Here is a 26,012-nt window from a genome sequence, read left to right as displayed (position 1 = left end):
CTCTCTCTTCTCTGTGTGTAATATGTGTGTGCGTGTGTGTGTGAAGCTCCCATGGGGCCATGGGGTTAATATGCTGACTCCCTTGTCCCGTCCCTGTTGACAAGTCGCCTGCTGGGGGCTTTAGCCGCCACTCAATGACTGAGTCATGTGATGCCAGGGACCTAATCTACTTTGAGGGGTATTTAGTGATTTCATCAAGACCCCCCTCTTTCTGTTTGAACACACATGCACACACAAATAATGGTGTGAACTTTGATTCTAACTAAACATTGAAACTGAAATGGAAAGATTAGCTCAATTGCTTTTGAATAAATAACAAAAAAAATCATTCATTTGACTTTTCCATTTGTAAATATAACTAGATGCTTTCATAGCTTTCATTAATAATTGGTTCAATGCCCATATGGGTCTAGCCTGATTAAAAGACAACATTACTGATCTGATTTTCCACGGGAGCTAACATAATCAAACCCTGGTGTTCTGTATAGCAATGCCGATAAAAAGGCTGGGATTAAACAATCAGTGAACAAACAAGTACAATTTGAATTTGATTCATATAAACCTGTTAAAATAGAAATTAGATGTAAAATGAAACTCAGTACAATTGGCCTTGTCTACTTATGCCATTGATACCCTGACTGTTTCCTCATATTGCATTTGAGCCTCACAAAAGTTCCATCTGAACACACCCTTCTTTTTTATTTTCTTGATTGAGTATTACTGTTTTGGAACACTAGGTGGCAATATAATCTATTTGACATGGATACACTTGACCGACTGATCTGTGCAAGAACTTGAGAAAATGTGAATCATCCATGACATGACCATTTTTAAATGGCAAATGAAAGGAATTTTGTTATGAGCTTCCCTATTCGTGGGTTTGGCATGCATTAATGCAACACTGCATTAGTGAATACCAAAACACAATGGAAAATCACTGTGAGATAATTCAATAACAATAACAGACGTTGAAAAGCATTTTTGAATGCAATTTAATTTATAGCTTGTTAAAGGATGGGATCAATCCACAACTTGATGATACCGAGTATTTAACCTTTCATTCTGAATTAATGCTGGAAAGTGACGCAAACACGGCCCCCTCAGACGTTCCTCTGAATGACACTGAAAAATCGGATCAATTAGTGTCAACAGCATCACAATGTCCTTGGTTTTCCCTTTCAACAGCCATTCTAATGACTCAATCAGGACACTCACGGTTTAGACTACATCCTTCCACTGTTGCATTATGGTTGAGCACAGATGTCACAATAAACACATCCCATCAGACTGACAGACAGCTCACCAACCTTCTCTACTGGAGACACCCTGTGAGGTGCATTAATAAATGATCACATTACATTTCAATAAATGCTGGAACATAATGGAATGTCACAATAAAATGTCAAGCAGACACAGATTACACTTAAAATACAATTTTGATTTTTTTCAATCAAATGTTTGCTCCACAAATCATTATTATTATTTTGAAAATATTTTAAACGTTTTTGTTTCTCTACTTTGTGTCATTACATTCACTCACTGGCTTAAGTGTGAAACTAAAATTGAGTTCTAAGAGCCCAGTAAGGTTAGTTATTCTAGGCCTGACCATTCCTCTGAATGGAGACCCTTGCCTCTCCTCCACTGTTCCTTAACACGGTGACATCATGGCCGCAGATGGCCTATTGTTCTTTTCCAGTGTGGCTAAGACGAATATGAACTCCGACAAGTTTATTCTCAATAGAAACAGGCCCTTTAAAACAATACATATCAACACTAAATACACAAGCATTCTACACTTAAAATACAAATATACAAAGAGCAGACAAAAACAAGATAATAACTCTGTATGTTATGTATGATCACTTCAACCCCCACCCCACCCCCACCTCACCCCAACCCTTCTTGGCGGTTGTCTCCAAGATGCCTGTTGACATGTGATGTATTGATCTCCACTGTGTCTCTATTTTTAAACCACACAGCTGTCAATCTCAGTAGTATAAAAACATTTTTAAAGCAACCACAAGTTCTGGGCCACCCAAATAAAAGATGACTACCAACCAAGTAAAAATGACACAACAACAGCCATTATCCTAAATTATTTGGCTGGAGAGACTAAACTGTTTGATTAATTAAAAGTGCCATATTGTGTGGGCCCCAGGGCAGACTCATACAGTAGAAGCTACGCTAGGGGAGAGGAGGGGGAGGGGACATACCGAGAGTCTGTTTCTTTAACTGGCTGGCTATGGATGGGACTTTACCATCTCGGGGAGGAATACATTTCAGATTGAAGGATTACGTTGCTCAGTCAGACTCACAGAGATTATGTTATTTAGACAGAGTCTTTGGGAGATTAAAAACAATGTTAGCCTAATATTTTTTTTTGGTCAGTAGCTATGTTATATGAGAACAGCTTTGTGATTAGCAGAGGCATCAAAGTGAACCACAGATGTAAAAGAGATGGTTTTTAGGAGATAAACCATTTTCACTAATCCCCAATCCATTGAGTTCAATGTGTGTAAAGGTTAAAATGTAATTGGCCCTATTTCACTAATCCAAATATAATTTGTGTAACTCAAATCCCAATAAGGAGATCAGTGATAGGCAACTATGGTTGCATGGTTACCCATTCAAAATAACCCAGTTGATGAGATAAATAATTGTTCACTGAGACATACGAAAATAATGATATTAGGCTGGTTATAATACTTCACATTGAACAAAAACTTCCAAATGGCCCTTCAACTGTATATTGTGGGAGCGTTCATGTGAGTAGAGAAAATGAAAGAACTAAAAGATGCAATCTGTCACTATAACCTACCATGAAAATATTTTTTTTAAGGATTCAAAAATCTTGTGGATAGCAAAAATGCCACAGTTTAACAAGTATTGTTAAATGCAAAAAAAGTCGACTGAATGTATTCCTACAGTTGAAAATGATTAATCCATATGGCGCTCCACTCTCTCATACTCAGGCGCACACTTGTTCGATTCTGCAGTTTTAATCTGTTCGTTCAGATCAGCCATACAGTCAAATCAACTCTCTAGTCCAGTCTAATCCGGCGTGGTTAGTAATTGTGTCCAAGTTGTCATAGCAACTGTGCCACAATGTAGCACAGCACACACTGCGAAAATTATTTGCTTTATCAACGTTTTTTTGACACCTGAAATCATGGACGTGGTTAAGAAACAACAAACATATTTTATGCATGAAGAAGAAGAAGAAGAAGAAGAGAAGCAATTTTCCAAAGAAGTTGATGAAATTCAAAGGTACAGTACTGTGGACTACTGTAGGTAGCACTAAATGCTCTAACTCATTTTAGCCAAGCTAACGCGTTAGCTAGCTAACTAACACTGACAGTTCATTGACTGGCTGTTCTCACCCTTGGAGTTTGTTAGCTAGCTACTACTAGCTCAAGGAAGGTAGCCTAGTTCTTCCAACTTGGCAACTGTGGCTGGAATGGAACCTGCACTGCTGGGTTTGAGCTGATGCAAATCAAATTGTAGCTACAGTTGTTGTCTTCATTACGTGTTAATTAACACAACAACAAAAAAAGATATTAGGCCATCATAGCCATTCCTGGTGTCTGTCTTTGCCATATTGACAATCCTGCAGGTCTTCAATTGGGAACCAGCTGCGAGTTGGGTTCTTTGGAAGAGATGCTTGTGCCCAGACTGACGTCTCAGAGTTGCCTACTATCAATTTGCTCTCCAGCAACACAACTGCGCTCATTAAGGTAGGTTGTCAACAGATAGGCCAAGTTTCAGCACACAAAAGTACCGTACGTTTCTTCATTTTACGTTTATGAATTCACATACCCAGGAAATCAAAATAAACTAAAAAGTACTTTCTGTCAACAATAAACCACACTGCCCTAACTAGGCCCCCATTGGCAACATTGTGATCCAAAATCTGCACCAGAGAAAGTGCAGTGAGATTGAGTGACACTGAGCATTCCACTTGATTTGCTCAGTGATTCAATTCACTCTGTATTCCCTTTCATCTCATTAGTTGAGAAATTCCTATAACTTCACCCTTAAATGCATGGCCCCTATACCAGCCCGGAGCCCCCTGCCGTTAGGGCATATGGCGTCTTTGTGGAAAGGAAGAGAGTGTGTGCAGGGAGCAGCAATGACTGCCCTTTCCAGCAGAGTTAAACAAATTGATTGGCAGGCTAGTGGCTCTCTGCAGTGGGCCTATTCATCCTCTGTAGTTTGAAAGTGATACTCACTCAACAAAGAGCCAACCCCCCCAAGTGCCTTGCCTGGTACAGTCGGTCTAGAGACATTGGTGTGTCTTTGTATTCAAACTACTGCCTGTCTAAGCACTGTAGTTGCAATCTTGTAAAATACCCTAGTTTTAAATTTTCAGACATAATGTGTTTGCTTGTCAGGAAATAGAAAAACTGAGGAAAGAAGTGGAGATGAAAGTTAAGTTTATGAAGGCCCAGTATAAGTCAAGACTGCAAGAAGAAGCAGAGTGTCTGTATGCCAGAATCAATGACAAGGTCAAGAGTCTGGAGAATCACCACAAGGAGGTAAACATTCCAGACTCACTCTCTCTCTCTCTCTCTCTCTCTCTCTCTCTCTCTCTCTCTCTCTCTCTCTCTCTCTTTCGCACGCACGCACACACACACACACACACACACACACACACACACACACACACACACACACACACACACACACACACACACACCTATCAAATAGGCAACATAATTACATTTTGTTATCATGTACCTTCTTGTGTTCCAGAAAGTCAGAATTATTCGCAAAAGTTACCAACAACAATTTGCTGACGCGATACCTGTAATTAATGCCAGCCTCAAGGTAAGCTATGAGTTGGACACATCATGCCGGTTGAGTTGCATTCAACTTTTTCCTGTTTCATTCAGCATCGTGTTTTCTCTCGTGCAAAAAAACATGTGTGTTCCCACAACTGTCTCCATGTCCTAGAGATACTACATGAAACGTGGCGACAGGGTGGAAACGCTGGTCGACGACACAGACCAGATGAAGGCGCTTGTGGCTGAGCTCCAGAAGAAGACCCTTCAGATGGATTGCATGGGTGAACAGCTGAGGGACTACGAACAGAGGACTCTGGCCCAGGTAGGTCTGAACGTGTGTGGCTGAACAGTGCAGAGGAGAGGAGGAGAGCGGGGGAAGAGGAAGGAGACGAGCAGCCTGCTGCGGAGGGAGCAGAGAGGCACACAAAACCCTGGGCCCCTCCGATGGAAACAGATGACTGCTGCTGAGGAGAATCAGCCCTTTGTTCCCGGGGCTAATGAGAGCAGTCACGGCCGGGGCCAGCAGCAGCCGTAGTTCTGCTCTGCGGCAGATGGTGGAGCCAGAGTTAAGGATGTCAGCTAGCTCCCACCTTGCTCGTCGTCAGACCCTAGCACGGGCTGTTGCTGCCACTCGTTCCGAATGGGTATAGTTCCTCTTGGATGGCCACGGAGTGAGTGGGTTTCTGGGTGATCGTTGGTTGAGGCATGGAGGAAGGTGGGAGAGAACAAGAGGGAAGGGATGCAGGGAGAGGTGGGGTGGGGTGGGGTGGCAGAGAATAGGGATGGGGGGGTGTCGTGTGTAATGGTGCAGGCAGGTGGAGAGGTGATCATCTGTTGATGCTGCGTCGGTGCCAAGGTAGATGGAACAGCGCCCACAAGGATTACAGCCTCTGCCAACTGTACAGCTCTCTCTGGCATGACATCGGATGCTACCCCCTAAAACTGTTGCCAATTGTCTTTTCTTTCCCCCTCGTAATCCCTGGATTATGTTTGCGTCATCTGGGTAGATGTTTGTGGCCCCGGCTGGTTTGTAGATTACACTCGCTTACTGGGAAAGTTAATGGCCCATGACTTTTAACTCTGAATCCATGAGTTTCATCTCCCTCCCCTCCTCAAGCTCTCTCTGTTTGACCAAACAAAAAACTGAGTGAAGGAAGAAAAAAAAAAGAGAAAAGTTCATTCATAATATGCAGGTTTTTTTTATTTTTTATTTCTTCCCTCAAATATGACCCCCGCTTCAGAAAGTACGGCTCTTTTCAAAGTGGAAGAAAAAAAAAGGAAACAAAACCAGTGAGAGGGAGTGACGGAGGGAGGAAGGAGAGAAGAGAGGAGAGGAGGACGGACGTACGGGACCTTGAATCTTTGAAAGCCTTTGAACGCCTGCACACACAGTAGCCAGCCAGCGGCCCCAGTGCCTAAGTGTGACAGGCATGCAAAAGGCCCCGTAAATGGTCGGGAGCAGTGTGAATGGTGGCTGTGGGGACAACAGCCGAGGGACAACTGCTGTGTGGACATCACAGGGACCTGATGGGCTCCATGTGGCCCCCAGTCTGCTGGCTTCTGCGCCCTGACGGCTGATGTGATCCCTGTGACACCAGCAGCCAGCGTCAGCCAGGCACGGACTCCCAGCTAAAGTCACAAAGCCAACATGAACCCTCTCCCCTGGAGACCCTGCACTCTGAAACCCCCCCCCCCCCCCCCCCCAACACCCTCACACACAACCATCTAGATACACACACACACACAGAAACCAGCCCCCGGGCTGTCCTGCCTGGTTACAGAGAGAGGTAGTCAGAGAGCCCAGGGCTTGACCGTGGGTGGAAGGCCCCAGCTGCCTCCTTTGGACTTCCAGAATAAATTGACCTGAATGACAGGGTGCACACAAACAGTATGATGGGCATTATCCCTGTCAATAAAAATGGCCCCCATGAATGTAATGTACTCTCTTCTTTCTTCAGGGCAAGGAGAAGGGGGAAGGGGGAAAAAACGACTTTGCTCTTTTTGTGTGTGTGTGTGTGTGTGTGCGTCTTGCTTTTTATTATTCAGTGATACCATTCAGAGATGGTTGTACGATGGCTTTGTCTCTGAATAGCGCTCATATTTGCCACGCAGCTTGAGCTGCATGCCCTTTGTTTTATGGATTCAAGGGAGAAAGTTAAAAAAGGGAATTGTGGATGTGTGTGGATGTGTGTTTTGTGTGCATGGGTGTGTTTTGTGTGCACTTGTGTGTGTTTGTGCCTTTGTGTGCACTTGTTTGTGTTATGTGTGTGCATGTGTGTGTGTGTGTGTTTTGTGTGCATGTTTGTGTATGTGTGTCGTTTTCAGATCAACTCAGATCAGGGACTGGAGGATGCAGAGAAAGACTGGCTGAGGAGTGAAAATGAAAGGCTGAAGGATGATCTGGATTCTGTGCACATGCACATGGAGGAGATCCTTGCCTCTGTGGGCACCAAAGAACAACAGTTGGAAGATCAAGGTACTACTGTCGCTGGTCAGATCAAATCCTGTCTTCTTACATCTCAAATTTTAAACCATCCCATTGGTCATGAATATCAGAACCAATTACATTCAAAAGGGTCCTCGGTAGTTCAAAGCATTGAAATAAGTACGCATTTTTTGTAATGTGTACAAATATTGCATTTTTTATTTCCTTATATGATCAAGGACAGAGTACATCATATCTTATAAGGCCGTTATCAGCCGTGCTTCTTATGTTGTCCGAGTTCTAATTCCTCTTGGCCAATCAGTCAGTCAGTAGCCTGGCCTGGTCGTAATGTTTGACGACACTCGTTAGATTGGACATCATCATCATCAGACACCGTGTGGGAGCCCTCCAAGAGAGAGCAAACACAACACAGGTGCCTTCTCAAGGCTCAAGGGCTTTATCTCACCCTAATGTTTGACAATGTTCATTCATTGCTTATGTAACTTAGGTAACCATCTGAAAAGGTTCCACCGAACGAGTGGACAGACACACACGAGCACAAACATATACTGTATCTAACCTGATAGAGCCGACACATGCCTGTTGGAGTCCCTGCGCCCCTATTTGACTTGGTGTCACAGTGCCCTTGTTGAAGGGTCTTTTAAGGAGAACGGCATACTTTATTAAATCGACATTAGCCTGTATTTCTGAATGCCGTGTGCTGTCATCTCTACTGCGCGTCTCTTATTTGACACGTAGCTCATTCAGAGGGATCGAAAGAGTCACCTGCTCAAGAGGATTTCAATAGTCTGTGACTAACTTTTTTGTTTTTTGATATAGAACAGCGGAGTGCAAACACACACTTGGCCCTTGAACTCAGTGGTTTTAGGTCAGGCCATAGAAATGACAGGAGAGCAGGCTTTTGACCAGTCAGGCCGGCTAATAATGGCGTCTTCGAGCCCTCTGAGTGGCCCGGGCCAGTCAAGGTTCAAGTAGACCATCTGAGGCCAGCAACGAGGACAATACATGTCACGTCCCCCTCTGCACCCTCCCTCCTCGCGTAGACCCCCACCTCACACACACTGTCCCTCTCCCAAATGCATCGTCCATCCTCTCTGGATCTCAAACAGCGCACCAACCCCTACCCCGTCCATCTGATAACCAAACATGGAAACACGTATTTCCTTATTTGTTACAGCTTACACGATTCGAAAACTGAAGGCCGATGCAGCGGAGGATAAATTAAATATGCAGAAGGTATTTGGATGAACAACAACTCATCTATAGAACAAATATTATGTGAAGTATTGTGAGTGAACGTTGAAATGTTTCGATGAAATATATTTGATGTGTTTATCTTTTTCTTACGTTTTAGATGAGCAATGACTGTGAACAACTAAAAGCTCAAATCAACCTGGAGAAAGAGAACAGCAAAAGAAAGGTAAGCTTTCTGTCCACAGGTCTTGGAGCGGTATGGCAGGGGGAGGTGGAGGGGTGGAAGGGGTGGAAGGGGTGATGTGTACGCTACCCCCTTTAAAATAGTGAATACCCTACCCCCTAAGAGCTCTCTGTAACTCCCTTAGTAGTGTTGTCTAAAGCATGGAGGATGCCAGAAGATTACTGGGTCTTACTGTAAAACAACTGGTAGGTGGAGGAGTACAATCTAAATGATTTTATAGTCCTGTATCATCTACTGTGGAGAGGAATAAAAGTTAATGTTTGACATGGTAGAGTATCTCAAACATTTGGCAAATAGGCCAGTCACTGCTTTAATGTGTGGTGCTGGTTGGACTGGTTTATGGCGTTTTATTGATTTAATTGTGACATCCAAATGTCAACATGGATTATCTGTTAAATAGCACGATTCGGTGTGAAAATGACATTCTGCCAGTTGTTTTTATTGAAGTGTGCTGGTTACTGGTTATGTTCTTTACAGTCCCATTAAATCTTCAAGTCAGGTTATTCATTTGATTCTCTACATGGAGGGCATATATGTGTACACACTTCTTTGTATACTGATACTGTATACAAATACTGTAGGACAGACTCAAAAGACCAATCAGTCTTATCAGTGTTGCCATCATATTTACTTGAGTGTCCAGTGCTGTTCTCATCAATCACTGCCTACAGACAGGCACCTTGCGATGTGGGGACTTGGGTACCAGGGAACCCAGATCTGTCCGAATAGCTTTAACCCTCATCCCTCCACCTCTTTTCACTTGATTCTAAATTCAAATGAATGTGGGATTGCGAAGCTGACAAGCCCTCTGTTTCTAAGTGTTGTGTGCCACTTGTCACACAAGGCTACTGAATGCCATGCTCTGACCGATGCTGGCTGCTTTGAAACATATTGCTGACAGGTAGTGTGCTCTCGATCAACCTACAGAGGTTACAATTGTGTCAATGGTCTCGACCTCAAACATTGATGTTGCATTCTTTTACTGCACATTACTGTGGTCAGGGGTTAAATTGTTTTGGAAAGTGATGAATGGATTAATGCCCTTGCGGATCAAGAAACATGGAGCTAATCTAAACATCTGTGCCACAATATGAGCAATGTCTTCAAATCTAGATTTATGGTAGACAGAGAATTCGGGTTCTGGACTTCTCTTACTTGGGGTATTTCATATGCTTTGCTCTTCATTATAAAAAACTGCAACATATGTCATTTATAGTGGGAAAAAATATGAAACAATATCTTAGAGATACAATAGAGTCAACATTTTGTCTAACATTGATATATGACCCAGTGTGTTGCTGTTTTCCTTGTAAGGCATGCAGTACTGTCTTCTCTTCCCTGACTTGTACAAAGCCAGTGTGTTTCTTATTGGTATACGTGATGCTGGAGCAGGTGGGGTTGGATGGTCAAGCCTCGAGTAAAAACCTCCAATTGACACATCCTCAATGTCATTTCAATCATCAATGAATGGGCTTATCCATATCTATAGCAGCGCATACAACCCCCCAATCCTTCTCTTTCTCCATTCATCATCTCTTTTTGTTGTGTCTTTTCCCGTGTTTATGTTAGTGACTGACAGACAGACTCAAAGTTAAGGTCTCTATTCTAAAGCCATTGCTTCATGAATCAAAACGCATTATTTCAGAGACTTTGATCAATGGAGCAGAAAATGAACTTCCATGGTTGGATGCCCCATTGGAGGTTATGTCCTGGTGTGAGGCCAAAGCTGCAGTCATAGAGGTCTCTGGACCCAGTCCGACTGACCAGCTGGGTGGGAAGTGTGCTCCATGCTGGTGAACAACACACACCACCGCAGCAGGGCGCCACAGAAGAATCGTTATCTCGCTTGAAAACAACTCCCATGAATATCATCCACACAAAGCGTATTTACTAAGAACTTCAAGACGTTTGGATTTTACATCATATATGAACGGTGAAATGTAGATGTGTATCCAAGGGGTGCTAGACAACCTTGTTTAACACTGAGTAACACTAACACAAGTGACACCATCTTTAGCACTGAGCCTGCTGTGGACAGGCTGACACTGAGGTAGTGTAGCAGCCTCCTTTATGGTTGCAGGAATAGGACAGCATAACCTGCCCTCTGTAACCCTCCTTCCTTTCTGCAGCCTACATTAAGATGGTTGGATCTTTGTGTCCAGCTGGAGTATTGTTAATGGGCTCTTCAGCACCAAGACTCGTCCCTTGACTGTTGTCTTCTTAACACAATGACACCCTTATAATAGAGAACACCTCACTGGGAAATCACTGCTTTAGTCTGGGCTTGAAGGTCTTGAGAGACACCTTCTCTCTTATTTGCCCTAAGGGGCCCACTTTATAAAAGCTTCAAAAGTGCAAAAGGACATGTGTGCCCCAATGTTGATGTGACCTCTGCCTCTTTAAGAGAAGAAATAGGGTGGTTTTCTTAATGGTCTTTTCAACTAGCGGTTTGTAGCACCATTATAATTACAAACCCATATTGTAATTATAATGCACACTCATGACTTACAAACCGGTCTGTTCACACGCTGGCAGAGCTGTCCATGAACTGTCTCTGAAATAATTTTACCCTCAATATTTTTCCTACAGATTAAGGCAGTTAAACAAGACCTGGAGAAAGAGTTGAAAGGTGTGGAGGAGTCTCACAAAAATGAGGTAGGAGAGCTATGATGGAGACAGGGAACCTGTGAGGGCTGGAGAGGACCTGTCTTCATTTCAACATTTCTTTTCTACCTATTTTCCACCTTTTTTTTTGGAACCCCAATTAAGGACCACAAACGTCTTTTGTAGCCGTGCTTTTCCAAGATTGTGCCACAGCCAAAAGCTATCTGTCTGTGTTGGGTATGTCAGAGTATCAGTCTGTTTCCGCCACTGAAGACATTAGGCTCTCAGAGTAAAGACAGAGGATAGCCGTGCACACGCTCATTCTCAGCCGTATTGATTCTCAGCCCCAGGAGTTTGGTTAATGATACACCCTGCTACCTTGTGTGTCAACACTGAGGTGCATCCATCAACGTGTCTGGCCTGGTGCTCATTTGGCACGTGGGGAATGTGCTTGTTAGCACTTTATTATTTGGGGTAATAGTGTGTGTTGTCTTGTTGACCACTTTGAGAATTCCACATTCAGCACTGATAGGCAGGAAGGGAGAGACAAACCTGAGAAAGAGAGGGAGAGGAGAGAAAGAGAGAGAGAGAGGAACAAATCCTACAAAGAGAATGAGGAGAGCGAAAGACAGAAATAAAAGGAGAGCGAGAGTAGGTAGAGAGTGAAAGAAACTGTGTGAGAGAGAGGAGGGATGGATAGAGCGAGGAATGCAGCAGCGTGCAGCTGACACAACAAAGCTCTGGTGGTTAGAGTGGCTAACAGGGGCTTGGGCTCTCTGATTAATGGCACCTTGCCACAATGAGACCGAGTTGAAAGTCCACTTCATGACGAGTGACTCAACAATACCGGCTGCCTGCCCTGCATACTGCCTCACTGCCAGAGATGGAGGTCAGCGAATCTGGCTTCAGCTTGGGCAAATTCACAACACGTGTCAAAGGTTTTTCTATATATATGTATATCTTGACCCGTAAAAATGGAAGAACCTAGTAAAAAAGTAGGACATTTATTTAAATGTGTTTAACCCTGTCAAATGGAGTGAAGTCAAAGTGTTGGAGGGAGCAGGGTTGGCTTCCACGACTATCCTCAGAGCATGGTCAGTGACTCCAGGCAGATCATTCGGACCGGTCTATTGTCAGGAGGAGACACCTACACATTAACTGATCCTCCACAGACAAAGAGCCTCAGATCAGGGACAGCCATGGCCGTCTCCCAGTCCTCCTTCTCTCGCTCTCTCACACTGAGCAGAAACAAAACCATCGCCCTGACACCCTTGTCTTAACTAGCCTAAGTACACAGTGAGGGTACACCCACTGCTTCCACCATGAAAAATCTGGAAGGCTGCCTATTTTCATTCACACACGCACAGACCCCCTTTCATGCACTCAGATACTCACGTGCACACACTCACTTGGGTCACACATTCACTAACCCAGTGGCCTGGGTCACCACCCCTCCTCCACCAGATGATGGTACAGATGGTTTCAGACGGCCGGTCGAACAATATTCATCCAACGGGCAGTCCTTAGACAGGAGCAGTCAGTCTTTTAACTCACTTCCATCTTCATTGAGGTTCCTGCTCTTTAAAAGAAATCGGATGTCCCGTGGTGACCTTGGCTGACCCGACCTTCACACACTCCCCTGACCATACGCTCTAAATCAGCTAACATGGCGCCTCACAATGCCAGGCCCAGGCATTGAGAATGGACACTTGGTTTGTTTAAAGCAGCCCATTGTTGGAGCCGGAGTTAATAGCTTGGCAATAAACACAAGGTCCATTTCTTTATATGAATGTGGATATAACAGAGAACACAGTATGGATGGCTCCATAAGTAATACTGGCTCTTTGATGTCTACTAATGTTCAAGAAGGAGACACGTGAGACATGAATATACCTGGAAAATCAGGCCATCTTGGATTGAGCTCTTGTTCCCATTCTCTTCCAGAAATACCACCGAAATATCCCCCTTGTGTGAGCAGGGTATATGTTGGATGTGTCTGTGTCCTGTTCACTGTCTGTTGTGTTTGTTTCAGAAACTGGCTATGGAGATGAAGTTAGAGGACAAGCAGCAGGCAGAGAAGGAGAGGCACAAGGCTGAAATACAAGCCCGGGAGGGTTTGATGAAGGCCCAGGCCGCAGAGAAACATCCTGTGGTAAAGATATGCACACACAGCTGACACACACACATAGTAATGTTTCTGCTCTGATAACTCAATTTGTCTGCCGGTTTTCAGGTTCAGAAGGAAGAGGGAGACTTGATCCAGCAACTTGAGTCGCTGAAAAAGACAGAAACTGCCCTGAGAAGTCAAACTGCTAAGTACGAACTAGCTATTTAAATTACACTACTAGACTAACATATTCATCCTCTGTGCTAACTGTAGTACTGCTTCTCTGTTGTTTTCAAAGGCTCCAGAAAGAACTGTTTCGCTCCAATGAGTTATGGGAGGTGAAGTTTGAGGTTCTGAATCGGAGGTATAGCATTATTTCCCCCCCCCCCCCATCAATCGAAGACAATTTCAGTTCTGATTGGACACTCACAGTGGCATGCTCTGGCCTCCTGTCTACTAGTTTCCACGCCGTCAAGGATGAGATGTTCCTCAGGCAGACCCTGCAGCGCCAGGCAGCCCAGCTCCAGCATGCCTCAGTCACCTACACGGTGAGGGGGGAGGGAGAGCGCTCATGGGGGAGGGAGGGGATGGGAAGAAGGACAAATTAAACGGAGGGAGGAAGACAGGTGTGTAGGCAGAACATGGAGGCGCTGGCAGAGTTATATGAAGGTTTCAGTGTGAACCTTAATTCATCTTGGCCCCAAACCTTTCAAACCCAACCCATCTGTTGTGCTAGGAGGACTTAATGGAGCACTTCTAAAGCATTTAAATACATCCCAAACTCTTTAAACGGATGTGTGTACTGCTACTGTGATGGTATGAGAAGCAGAGTGGAAAGAAGAGGCTTCTAACCGGTGCTAAGGGACCTATTGGAAATTAATTTAGGAAAGAAGTTAGTTTGGCTCAGCCACCAACCTAAACTGAAACCTTTAACATATCGTACACACAGATACACACACGCACTCAAACGCACTCCTCGCCGGTCTTCGTAAAACTAGCCCTCAAATTGTTGTTCTCCAGAGACTATAGCCAACAGATCAGAGTTCAACAGGTGCAGCATCATTAAGCCTCTCATCAAGGCCCTCCATTGGTGTCGCTGCTCATGAATATTCATAGCCTTTGGCCCCGGTGTTTTTGTGGTTTCTTCCACTCATGGTTGTTCAGGATATGTCAACCATCAATGAAACAATGAGGATGAAAGCAAGCTAAACATCTCCTTTAAGAACCCGTCTGCTGTTGGCCAGGATGCTGAATAGTAGCAGTGCTGTGCTCCACACATCACACAAGCGCCCCTCGTGTTTGGGATTGAAACATTCAATGTTATATGCTAGCAGCATGGCGTGCTTTGTTAACTAACGGAACAGTTAAGTCTTGGTTAGCTTGCTTAGCTCTTGAATTAATGCATGAAGTCCAAGCTGTTCTCACAATGTGCATTTTCCGTTACAGATGGAAACTCCTGTTTATCACCAGAGTGCCGGTGGATACAGCAATGGGTTCAAAATTCCTGGTTATACCAAAGGCACGCCCCTGGTCAGTACCACAGGAGAATATGATATACCACTGTAGCTATGCTTTCATCTTATTGAAAGATTCTTCAACCAAATGCCCCCTCCCCCCCTCTGTGTGTTAGGGGGGTTGTGCTGTGTGTCTGTATGTATATGTGGGAGTCAGGTGGCTGAGCGGTGGGGAATCGGGCTAGTAATCTGAAGGTCGCCAGTTCGATTCCCGGCTGAGCCAAATTACGTTGTGTCCTTGGGCAAGGCACTTCACCCTACTTGCCTCACAGTCCCTGTACTTAGTGTAAGTCGCTCTGGATAAGAGCGTCTGCTAAATGTAAATATGTGTCTGTTTGTACTGTATGTGTTAGCCAAACATAGGCACTGGAGGTCACCATGAGAGGAACTGTACCCATCAGAGGAGGGACATCGTTGTGCCAGATGGGAGGAGAGGAACTAATGCACTCTCCTGTTCAGGCAAGCTGTTCCCTAACTCTCTCTGAATCCAGACCAGAGACTACATCACGCTTCCTATTGAGTATTTTACTGAAAATCTATACTATACATTATTCTGTATATCATTTCTGAACAAACACTGTATTGTTTAAAATAGTCTGGATACTCCTGAAGGGGGTATTTAGTTATCTTTACTGTTGCCAAGCACTGGAGATTAAAGATGCATTGTTGTCATAATTATAAGAATTATGCAGACTCATTGGAATCTTTGGGATGGTCCTGCTAACAGACTCCTTTGTTTGAAACATTTGTAAACATCAAGTGTAATCACTGATGAAGCAGAGATCAACCTGGCTAAAAATGTTAAGCTCCCTTTAATCTCTGTGTATTTGACATCTATTGACTTTCTGATAATTGGGATCTGCGCTAATGAGCTTAGCAGACATGATGAGGCGCGGCCAGATAAGTAGGAGACTTAATTCTCTCTGTCAATATAGATGCTCACAGAGTCAGACAAAACTATCCGGTGCACAGTAGCTGACCAATTAGTCTGCCTGACTACGTCGCTTTCCTCCTCAAAAGTGTCAACAAGCCCGTAACCACAGACAAGGAGGCTTAGTAGGTAACACAACGAGAGAGGGTATAGACAGCCCCTGTCTCTTATCCTCGGGAGTAGATTCACCAAGGCATCGTAATATGTCACGAGGCCTCTGGTCTTAATGGTGGACGCTATGAGTTCATACTGTCGTTTTTGATCATTGGCCATGCAGAGTTCTTCGTTTCATATCTCTTTATGGTGTGGGAGGTTTGGTCACTGGCCTCTGTCCGTTGGCCGACAAGGACGCTGCTTTGTGTGTTGTGTGAAGGGGTCCAAAGGGCCTCGGGTGCAATCAAGTCAAAGTCAACATGGCTGACAGGCTGCGTGGTGGAAGGTGACAGAGTTGAAAGCCACTGGTCTTTACTGGGGTCCGAGTGGGCCCTGGGCAGTGACCCCTGCCTCGGCCCGCCCCCACTTTGGTGATAAGGCAGTGTGGCCAGCGTGGGTCTTGACACTTCTAAAAAAGCCTGTGTAAACTGGTTTAGTCACACGGCAGATTAGGGTTGCTTCTGCGGGTCAGTAATCTGAGATGGTGTGAATGATGCAGGAGCTGGGCTGAGGGGCTAAGCACTTTTGCTCCTCTGTGTCTTTTCCCGGAATGGTTGACCCTCAGGGAAGGCCAAGGGGAGAGATGTGGATGGTGGTGGTAAACTGTCCCTGAACAATGTTTTTGCAAGAAATTTCATGTTCTCTATTGACACCATGCAATGCTGAAAGTCAAGACATATTATAATCGGACTCACTTTTTTGTACTCTAACCTTTCAATGTGTGAATCTGCAGGTTTCAAATTTGTTAGTGCAATCGAAATATCTTAGTAGGAAGAAAACGTTGTTAGCAGGACATACAAGCGTGATAAATCTTGCTCGTCTTTGTGTGTGAATACGTCTGGGCCCATATGCTCGAGTACAAAGCTACGTGAATAGGGCGTTTCCAAACCCAGGCCTACCGCATTAAAGCACTATAACAATCTCTGTTCATGGTAAGTTATCACTCTCAATTAATCACCTCCAACAATGGGATGTGTGATGTGTTCCAGCCCGCTGAAAGCCCCAGGTCAGTATGAGGGCAGCTCACCACTCAGGCCTCCATTCTCCAGCCCTTTTCTCTCCAGCACATTGCTCAAGTCCCAACACAAGACACATTTTTCATATCTAAATGTCTACTGACAATTCCCCCCCCCCCCCCCCCCCACAAAAAAAACAAAACAATTACGAATCAAGCAAAACAAACAAAATACTCATAGAGATCCCCAAAGTGCTTTATTTGGAATCCCTGGCCAGGCCTCCTCAGTGATAAAAAGCCTTGCATCCAGTCAGCTAGCCAGTGTCCCTATAAGGCCCATGTCCTCTTTGGTGGGATGGGATGTGAAGGGTATTGTTGAGGCCATTCCTACACTGCTGAAAGGGGGTAACCACTGGTTTGATTCAGTTACACGCTTTGGCGAGGTTCCCCCTCCCACCGCCTTGGGGTCTATGCAGCGTCCGTGACCTGTTTAGAATCAGCCGGGGAAATGTCATGTCGCCCCTCCCATGGGCAGTCCCCACATTCACTTGATTGGAAACAAAAAGATGACTTGAGATGGTGAAACGAACCACTGCTTTTCTAATCCACAAATCATCAACTACACGTTGTGGAGGGGCGGGGATACAGATGGGCCTTGTTAAGACTTTGATCTTTGTGAAAGACATTAAGAAAAGATAACATGTCTATGAATGCACTAATAGTAATCGTGTCCTTTCTGATTCCAGTAAAATGAGTGAAGGAAACAAGTCCATGTATTGTTTGTTAAGTTAACTCTTTAATCAAATCATAATTATTAACAAACAGTCACATTCAGAAACATATTAGGCATGTACTTAATTTACCATTTCCAGCCAGTATTGAGTTTGTGCAAAAACAATTTTCCCCATTTAAATCACTGAAAGGCTTTTGTACAACATGGTTTTAACCACAGGTAGACCCACACAGTTTCCAGAGTCGGAAGTTAGGAAAACAGACACTATAACTGTTGATGCGGTGATCACATTGTAGTCCACGAACGTACTATTCAAATCCACTTGGTTATATAAAGCAGCAAACACAACATGATTATTCATCTGCTGCGTTGCTGTCCCAGCAGAGTCCCAGCTGGAGTCAGGTGATGATGATGATGATGATGATGGGGAGGAAGAGCTGGTGGGGATTCTTCCTCATCCTTCATCCCCGGCCAGACAGACGTCCTCCCTTACCTCCGCTGTCAACGCCCCCTTCAAGTAAAACCTTACCCTCAGTAGACTCAATTAAACACACACACACACATGCCTGTCTCACTCCTTAAGTGCTTTGTGTCATACAATTGAAGTGTTATACCAATATACAGTTGAGAGAGAAAGGTGTATTTACTGTTTTTCTTCTCCTAGTTTTATTCTTTATTTTCTGTGCATGCTTTAGTTTAGTTTTGCCAGGGAAACAACAAGTCCCACAACAGTCATGTTTGTTACGAAAACCATTTATCTTGATGAATTGACATCAAACAAACTGCCATTCATTTACCATCATGAATAAACTGAATGAGTTTAACTTGAACAGGTAGCATAATGCCTGAATAGAGAAAAGTTCACTGACTGTTAGCCAGCCGAGTGGAGAGTTCTGTGGAACCTCTATAGCTTTATGCATGCATTGCCTCGTACCGCACAAAATCAGAGGAATGCCAGGCCTTTGGAGAAACCATCAATAGCAACGTTGCTACATCACAATGAGGATTGAGGACGTGTGATTCGGTCTGGGCTGCTACGTTTCTACTTGGGAAAATCAGAGGGTCAAAAACAACCATTTATTTTGTTTTTTTCTCTCTCTCTACAAGAGGACACATTTGGCTTCAGTCTATTTATTTCACTTTCCCAAAAGGCTTAATTTACTGTACAGTCACCTCGTTTGCATGTTCGTCATGGCCTGATTACTGGTGCACCAGTTAGGCGGTTAGAAGAATTGGAGACTGTTCTTTCTGACTTTCCCAGGGTGTTTGGGCTTCTCCCAGAGAAACCAACCCATACACTGACCCCGCCCACCCCCCCCCCCCCCCCCCCCCCGCCCCAATCTGTCCCTGTTCACATCAGCCCTCATAGCCTCAGACGACAGGCTTATAATCAATTACCCAATCCTTCTTCTGCTCCTTGTCATCTAGAGGGGATGATTGTTGGATATGACCGATTCATTTGACTGTGCCACAGCGCCCTCTTCAAAGACATGAGCTGTTTATTGCATTAACGTCTTGTTATTTTCAACAGTTTAGCGTAATAAGACACTTTAAACATCCTTGTCAGGCATTGAGTAAAACTGAATTAGGCTGTAATGCCAAGTTGTCATAGAAACGGGCTAGATATATGTTACAGCCCAGCAAAGGGTCTCAGAGGGCTTTCTCGTGCTGCATGTCCGTCTTCTCTTTCACACATCCTACTTTGGGGTTGTAAAACAACTGAAGAGGGGACATTTTGTGGGAGTGACTCACAGAGTAATTGGTTTCATTAAAAGCTGGATAAACAGTGTTAACTGGTGTGTTGGGGTCCTGCAGGGAGTCTCAGTACTAGCTTAATCACAGTCACTTCTGGCTGGAAACATTCCCAGCACTACTGGCTCTCAGCCATTTCAACCAGCTCTGTCTCTCTCTTTTTCACTTGTTTTTTCTCTCTCTCTCTCTCTCTCTCTCTCTCTCTCTCTCTCTCTCTCTCTCTCTCTCTCTCTCTCTCTCTCTCTCTCTCTCTCTCTCTCCCTCACTCTCTCGCCCTTCAATCCTTCCCTTTCCGTGAAGATGGTCGGTATGCACAGGCTATACCGTTTTAACAGTATCAGAGTTTAGTCTTTTATGTTTCCAATTATGATTTCAAGACACTAATTGCAATTTAGTTGAGATAAAGATTTAATTATATTATCTTAATACTTAAGATACATTTTATGTAAAGTGATTATTGTGGATGATATATGCAGCAAACTTCAATGGCATAATCACAATTTAGGTTTCCAAATATATTATTACAAACGTCATGCCACAGCTTTTGTTTTTGAATGTAACGATTTTGTATTTAAATAAAGCTGAATTTATTCTTTCTAACTGAAATGTTTTGTGCCACTTGACTCCCAGCTGCATTTGTCTTGCAAATTCATCCCTGCTGTGTGGTGCTTAGAAAAGGAAAAGAGATCAGTCGGACATCAGTGAAGTTCAAGCCAGTGAACAAGTGAAGGGCCTGTTTCATAGATTTCCTTTTGTGAATATGAAAACGGGACGTGGTGAAAAATGATGCATGCTTTTACACTTCTGAATCCTGGCAACTGAGGGAGAAAAGAGGAAAAAAACTTTCCAGAAGTCCATCTTGGAGAACAAAAGAAGCTGGACACATTTAGCTGGATTGCAACGAGTTTTGTGTCCCCGGCACATGACGTGCATCAGGGAAACATATTGTATCGAAATAGTTTGGAAGAGAATACCGGGGATGAAAGAGAAAAGGTCGCTTTGATCGACGCCCTGGGGTCCCTTGCTCCCCTAGCGCGCGCAGACTGACTGCAAGGCGTTATTCACTTTCAGCTAGACACACTTACAACGGCGATGAAAGAAATTAGCATATTTGTAATTTATCACATTTTCGTTGAACTTTTTTCTTTGGTGATGCAAGGTAGAAAGTAGACTAAATAAAAGTAGATCAATCACCAATGATAGGAGGGAGAAGCCCACAGGCCACCAAGGAGTGATGAAAAAGTGTGGATTTGATATAAAAATGTCAGATCGCTTAGGCTGTTATAATGGGACGCTTTTCAGGATTTATAGCATTTATCTATTTCACTTTGCTGTACAAGAGTCAGTTGTAGGCTGCTTGGCAAACTTTCGATAATTGTTCTCTGTCCATTACAATCAAAGTTTTGTAATCAAAGCATTGCATTTTGGTAGTTTACACATAACGCACCATCCGCCTTGTTTTGAACGACCGCCAATAAAAGGACTGTAATATTTCATTTGGGGCATGCAAAAGCTGTGCACAATGCCTCTCATATTAAGCACGATATCAGCCCAACAATGATCATAGCAAGACGTCTTTATGGCTAATTCAGTCAAAAGCTAATCTCCCGTTCCCCCGTGGAAAGGTCAGTGTATCTGGGCTGGGCCCGCCAAGGGGGGGTTTTCAGGGCCAAGTCCCAGCCAGATGTCCCTGTCATAGTCCAACTATTGGAGGAAAAAGCACTCCCATGCTTGTAATATATTACTCTTAAAGGTCTGTAATTTAACCGATGAATTATAGGATACCTAACAATAAACGCTGAGATCTTTTTAGCCTTTTGGGCAATAGCTTGTTTCTCATAAACTCTCGTGCAGTCTTTTACTGTTATTTTTAGACCTATTTCATGAAATACACAATAAACTGCTGAATAGAGAAAGATACATCTGGCATTTGCAAATGTTGATTACTAAATGATATATCATTTAAGGATTTAGCCATTTTTTATAAAAAAGAATGTCATTATCAAGACCAATTATTATACAAACCTTATATAACCCTATTTATTGTCTCAAACATCTTAATGATAAAGGCGCACTCGAGACAATGAATCCCGTTTATCTTCAGCAATGCGCCCACTCTTTACCCAAGCATCCATAAGAAGCTTGTTCTTGATTTCAGTTTTACAAACTCGGAACTCTTGTTTTATTTCCATCTCCCGTTGACACACTCTAAATTTTGGCAACAAATGATTATCAACTTTCCCCGATAGGAACATAATTGTAGCCAATTCAGTTTTTATAATGACCAAAATTGAACAAACTAAAACTTTTAGAATAAGTTTCCTAATCTTTTTTTATTTTTATTTTTTAAGAATCTTGATGCATTTTGGTGATGAAAGAATAGAGATGAGACCCACGGGTCCTTTGCATATATCCATCCACATAGATAACCGAGGTTAGATCATGCGCAAAAGGGACACTCATTTTGGATTAACCGTCTTAACAAGTTTAGCACAATCATTTAATATTTTATACAAAAACATTGTGAAAGACTCTTACTATTGTATTTTCTGTATTACCAGCTATTGTTTAAAGTGAGCCACAATGCATTTTTTTTGTAAAAAACTAAGCAAAACAAACATACTGTATAACATTTTGCGCGCGCCTCGGTACACTTGTTGCCTCAGATCAAGTTCGGCTATTGAGAGGCACACAAGTTGAGAAGCACACAAGTTACCCTCTCAAGGGGTTTAGAGTACAAAAGACTAGTGCCTTAGCACCATATGCTTAATGGATACAGCCGTCGAGGCTTTAATAAAGGTAAAATGTGGTCTTTTAAAAGTTGGAAAGGGTCCTTTATTTGATTTAGATGGAGTACTTGCGCACAAACCATAGCGCGCCTGGGCATTGACTCTCCCATTCTCTCAGGAAGCAAAGCGACCACCATGTCGTGTTTGATTGCAGCATAAGCTTTTCATCATCCTTCTTTGTCCTCAGTGAAAGTAATGCTGTGAATTAAATAAATGACAATATTTTCTATCAGCTTGAAGGCCCTCGAGAAGGGCCCTCGAGTTTGGCAAAAATCTGGCACGTCATTCATGCTGTCACCACGCACCTGTGGCCTTGGCATTGAGAGTACACAAACCTGTTCCTATTAACATTAATTATTCACAAACAACACAATGGTTGAAATAGAGCAGGTTGAAGTCTGTTTATTGGTCGTAAATGTTTTTCTGAAGATCTCCCGGGTTCTTTGTTCACCGAGCATGGACTTCGCTTTTTCTCTTTCACACAGGAGTAGCCCTAGAGCTTTCGGGTTTCAATCGTAACATCTGCTTAATCTTACGGATCAAAATATGGGAAACACAAGGCAAATGAAATGGTGGGTTCGTCAATTCCCGGTAATGAGTTATTAGCGAGAAAAAACAACGGAGGCCGGATGGTGAGAGCTCGTATGGTAGGCTACTACATGTACCATCAAACAGTTGACATTTCCCCCAGTAAATACAGCCGAAAACGCCAGGTGATGGAAATAAAATCAATGTCCCAAGGAGCCAGTACCATGTTCTTTCTCTACTTGAAAAATCTGTAGACAGAAATGTAATTGGCTTATCAAGACGCAGCAAAAGGCTGTGGTCTAATTGCCTGCAGAGAGACAAAACGAGATTGAATGTTTGGCTGGCTCGTATCAGAGCATTCAATCCGGGTGTATCATTGAAAATGTGTTTTATTATAACAAAAAGTCTTGCTTTACAGTTCCCATATTGTATAAAGACAATGGTTAATGGAACATTAAAGACGAGAAAGCCGTGCCAAAACGTCTTGGAGACACTGTAAGGGCCTCTCTCTTTGCTTGTTTTAAGCAGCTGCTGTCCAGGACTCCATGCACAAAAAGAACAAGTTTAGACCAGGTGCATCCCAGAGAACCTCGAAGGGGATGGATATGTCACAGCCCAGGACACGGGAGTAGCAATAAAGATATCATTTGGATTGTGAGGCGCTTCCACGCCGTGTAAAGGCGAGGCGCCTGGACAGCGGTAAGCGTTTCTGGCAGCCTTGCACTCCCTTCTTCCATGGTCTCTGCTACCCTGCTCTGTGGGCCAAATCCTAACACCTGTTGGCTAGCCACGCTTAACTAACATTGACAAAAGACAATCGTTGTGGTATAACCCCTGTTATTTGCGCAAACTTCGACTTAGAACTCCTCATGCCCAAGTGGACGTCTCGGCGCTTGGTGTTCGGGTGATTTGCCCAAGGACGTTGACATTGTCGGGCAGATTCAACTGGTGTTTGTTCAACCTCGCAGCTGGTACCCCGATGCCACCGTGGGGATAGCTTAATGAAAATAACGCGGGAGTTCAGGGGATTTGCAGACTCTGGGGTCCATATTTTAAAGCGCGATAATCCAAGTATTAGCAGATTTGCAGCTTATGAGAATCTTGTTAGGCGTCCTTCCCAGTGTTTTTACCATAAGCTCAATACGGATCTTATAGAATTAAAACGATTGGAGACTATTGTTATACTTTCGGTTATTTAGGATAGTTGAATAATATTTGCGTATGTCTTATACACTCGTCATTGGGCATACAACTTGAAGTCAATGTTTGTGGAAAAAGTATGTGGGTTTTGTGTAGGCCTATTATTCATTATTACTGCTTCAAAAGAAATATAGGGCATTGCTGACGGATGCAATGTATTTTACTGTTGATTTTTAAGCACATTTGAACCGTGTTGCCCTATAATTGTGTTATTTTTAACGTTTTTTTTTTCAAATGAGAAATCAAATACAACAATAACGTGTAATGAAATTAACAAAACTTAAGTCAATGATTACCAAATATATTCAGGTGGACAGACATTTTCTTATTTGATTATATCCACCTAGGGATGTGTAGTAGCCTGCAGTTTATAAAGTAGGACTGGCTGTTTTGTTAACTAATCCTCCTGACACATTATCTGACCATAATTACCCTTGCGCGCATACCAAAGCACCTTTGCCAGTCTGCAACAGGTAGCCAGAGATCTCCAAACGTGGTGAATTTAAGCCCCTTTTCAGCTGCGCCAAATTATGCTGAACCAAACCGGAGCTTGGCATGGTTCTCCAATGGTTTAAGCGGACTTAGAAAAGGCATAAAACCTGTCAGACTGTAAATGGTGTTCTTTAATGCCTTGCCAAGACCGAATAGAGTGACAAGAGACCCGAGCGTTTCACTGTTTAAGCATGTCCCTTCCGCTTGATTGGTGTTGCACCAAACGAAGTTTTGAGGGGTTTTGTGCTCTCAGTGCACACAAAAAGCGCTATCTCTCAATAGCAAGAGGTGCAAAGTAAACAATGATGCTACTGTTGTTTTATTGTCCATTGCAACTTCACTAAATTCAACAGAAATGTTGTCCTCTTAAACTAGGCCTATATGAACGAAGCCCTTACAAGACCTAGGTTCTTTATTATATTTTGGTTGACTTGCTAACATTTGACTTTATAATGAATGTAATCGGATTACATGCTCTCCAGAGTCGTGTCTAGAAGGCGGATAACTGCGACGGTAATGAGGCGATGATACCAGCGAGATGAAATTAGAGGTGCAAAAATCGCCTACACCAACGAAACACTTCAACGCTTGAACTGCAGATCAAATTAGAAATCAAGTCCTGACAAATGATGAAAAGAAGGTTAAAAACACATGTAATGTGCCATAATGATAAATAAGTAGTAATATAATGACCATCAGCAGCATTATTAATAGCCAAGATTAATAAGTGTTAATATTATTATAATTTATGTTTTTGTTCGGATAATATCATCGCTAATGACAAATGATCAACATTAAGAAACTATAATCGAATAAAAATATAGTCCGACCTGTTAGGGTAAAAACACAAAGCCCATATAGCTTACTGTAGCACGTTGAAATGATGCTCAGCAATCCAAAAGTTGCAATGCAAAATGCTCCGAGTTGTATGACTGTGTGCGAGTTTGGGCAATCGCATATATGTGGGCTACCTCCACATAAACTGGGATAAGCCTGACGTAAACGTGGCATGGGATGGTGTTGGAAGGATGCCGCTACCACGGGAAAATTCTGTCCAGTAGCACCTGGCAGGACAAGCAGTTTTTAGCCATGCCCCCTTAAACAGTGTTCCCCAATTTTATAGGCTACATTGCGACATGATCAACGGTTTTAACAAATATTCCCTCGTCTGATACGTTTTCATGTTTGATTAAATTAATTAAATTGAGCATTACGTAGGCTACATAGTTTTAAGATTTAATAAGCAATATTATAGACAGCCTAAAGCCTGCCGTATTCCCTATATTAGCCAACAAGGCCCTATACTCATAGGCCTACTTAGAAATAAAGTACTACAGGCTAATTAAGCCTTTGAGATAAATCATTACTTAACTGTCATAAACAACAGTGTTTCGAATAGGATGTTGTAGAGATCCTGGCATTTCTTAATTTGTGTAAGGTATTAGTAATGTATTTATGATTGCTTATATAATTACAAATAATTTTGCCTTTCAGTTATTATATGTTTGTGTCTGTGTGTACGTGTACGTGGAAAAGGAGGAGAGAGAAAGGGGGGGTGGAGTGGGGTCCATCTATCAACGTGTATT

The 26,012-nt window shown here is 43.2% G+C and overlaps 1 protein-coding gene across 1 annotated transcript; it reads left to right on the top strand.

Moving 5' to 3' along the window:
* Window positions 1-3,169: 3,169 nt before the first annotated feature.
* On the top strand, window positions 3,170-18,186 carry c10h10orf67 (chromosome 10 C10orf67 homolog). Its single transcript, XM_047027121.1, has 16 exons — window positions 3,170-3,267; window positions 3,614-3,734; window positions 4,392-4,535; window positions 4,753-4,827; window positions 4,954-5,106; window positions 7,110-7,260; window positions 8,408-8,466; window positions 8,585-8,650; window positions 11,258-11,323; window positions 13,305-13,424; window positions 13,506-13,588; window positions 13,678-13,743; window positions 13,840-13,927; window positions 14,826-14,909; window positions 15,247-15,352; window positions 18,047-18,186. Exons 1-16 carry the CDS (start codon window positions 3,170-3,172, stop codon window positions 18,184-18,186), a joined length of 1,620 nt encoding a protein of 539 aa, XP_046883077.1.
* Window positions 18,187-26,012: the final 7,826 nt, after the last annotated feature.

The sequence above is a fragment of the Hypomesus transpacificus genome, chromosome 10 (assembly GCF_021917145.1).
Source record: "Hypomesus transpacificus isolate Combined female chromosome 10, fHypTra1, whole genome shotgun sequence".
In the NCBI taxonomy this organism is placed as follows: Eukaryota; Metazoa; Chordata; class Actinopteri; order Osmeriformes; family Osmeridae; genus Hypomesus; species Hypomesus transpacificus.
Note: the sequence above shows the minus strand (reverse complement) of the source record. Positions and strands in the feature narration are given on the sequence as shown.